The 1,607-nt window shown below is 75.1% G+C and overlaps 1 protein-coding gene across 1 annotated transcript; it reads right to left on the bottom strand.

The window, feature by feature from the left end:
* PHETA1 (PH domain containing endocytic trafficking adaptor 1) lies at positions 1 to 1,590 on the bottom strand. The gene has a single exon (XM_085311623.1). It carries the CDS (start codon positions 1,296 to 1,298, stop codon positions 495 to 497), a length of 804 nt encoding a protein of 267 aa, XP_085167749.1. The 5' UTR covers positions 1,299 to 1,590; the 3' UTR covers positions 1 to 494.
* Positions 1,591 to 1,607: the final 17 nt, after the last annotated feature.

Genomic DNA, 1,607 nt, shown 5'->3' with positions numbered 1-1,607 from the left:
GCCCCCCCGGAGCAGCCAAACGTGACTCGAGAGACATTTCGGTGCCGCGCGTGAATCATCCATCAGCCGCGGCGCTGACGCACAGGTTCCTGGCGGCCGCCGCGACCGGCACTTCCCCACGGGAGAGGCTCCGCCGGAGCCGGCCRGCGGCTTTGCCGGGAGCCCGGGGCTGCTCCGTGCAGCCGGCGGCGGTGGTGCCGGGCCCCGGGGCGGCTGCGGCTCCCCGAAGCGGGCGCCGTGCGCCGGCACCGCGGAAAGGGCTGCGCTCGCTGATATTTTCGTTTCCCAACCACATCCTGCCGGAGCGGAGAGCGATCCGGAGCAGCATGCTCGGCCCTCGCCGCCGAGCTCTGGAGAAGTGCCCCGGGACCCCAAATCGTCACCTAATTCCCATGCACCGGCACCAACAGGCACCCAGGGCCGCATCCGTGCCCAGGGGGGAGCGAGGAAGAGGAGGGGCGGTGGTGGGGGGGCCGAGCGCCTGGGGCCGCCGCTCAGCACCGCTGGCCCTGCTGCCTTTCCAGCCACTCGCGCCGCAGCCGGGCCACCTCCCTGCCGTAGCGCTCGTGCAGCCGGGAGAAGGCGGGCACCGCTCCGGGGCTCTCCGCCGGGGCCGGCTCGCCGCCGCCGGACACCCGCCGCCACTGCCGTGGCACCGGATGCGGCCCGGGGCCGACGTCGGCGTTGCAGCCGCTTGCCCGGCGCGGGGCGACGCGGGGCGGCGGGTCCGGGCCCCCCGCGTTGTTCCACACCGCGCAGCCGTTCTCCTTGGGCAGAGCCGGCCGCCGCTCCGGCGGCGACTGCTCCGGCGACGACGGCTCCGGCAATGACCGCTCCAGCGGCGATGGCTCCGGTGACCGCTCCGCCGCCGCCGTCCCGGCTTTCCCGGCGCCCGCCGGGCCCCGCCGCGCCTCCGCCAGCTGCCGCCGCAGCTCGCGCACCACCAGGCGCATGTAGTCGAAGCTGGCGCGCGACAGCGACTTCACCCACGCCTCCAGGGCSGCCTGGCTCTCGGCCGCCAGCACGTACGTGCGGGACTTGGCGCCGCCGAAGCGGATGGCGAAGGCGAACTCCTCGCCCGCATCGCAGAGCTCCACGGTGCAGCCCTCCAGCACGATGACGCCCACCGGCTCCCGGCTCTCGCGCTCCTCGAAGTAGAAGAGCATGTTGCCCTTCAGGACGAACCAGCGGCGGTGGAAGGCCGTGTGCCGCTCGCCCCGCTTGTAGAGGAAGCCGGCGTTGTCGGCGGGCGAGTCGCAGGTGGCGTAAAACGCCAGGCTCCGCTCGTTCAGCTTCATGGCTCCGCGGCGGCGGCGGCGAGAGGGGCCCTCGCCGCCCGGCGCCTGAGGCTGGGGGGTTCCTGGCTCCGGCCGCTCGCTCCGGCGCAGCTCCGTCCTGCCGGGGCCGCGGCTTTTAACGAGTCACCCCTGCTCCGGGGGGGGCACAGGCCGGGCGGGCGCCAGCAGTAGTATTTTCCTATGAGGCCGCATCACGATGCGGAGGGAGCRGAGCCACGGCGGCCCCGGGGCCCCCAGCGCAGGGCAGCGGCGCGATGCTCCTGGCTCGCCGGGGCGAGGCGCGGCGGGCCCCGATGTCCGCCCGGGAGC

Source organism: Rhea americana, unplaced genomic scaffold (genome assembly GCF_003343005.1).
Source record: "Rhea americana isolate MKP2758 unplaced genomic scaffold, rheAme1 scaffold_346, whole genome shotgun sequence".
NCBI lineage: Eukaryota > Metazoa > Chordata > Aves > Rheiformes > Rheidae > Rhea > Rhea americana.
This window is presented reverse-complemented; position numbering and strand designations above follow the sequence as displayed.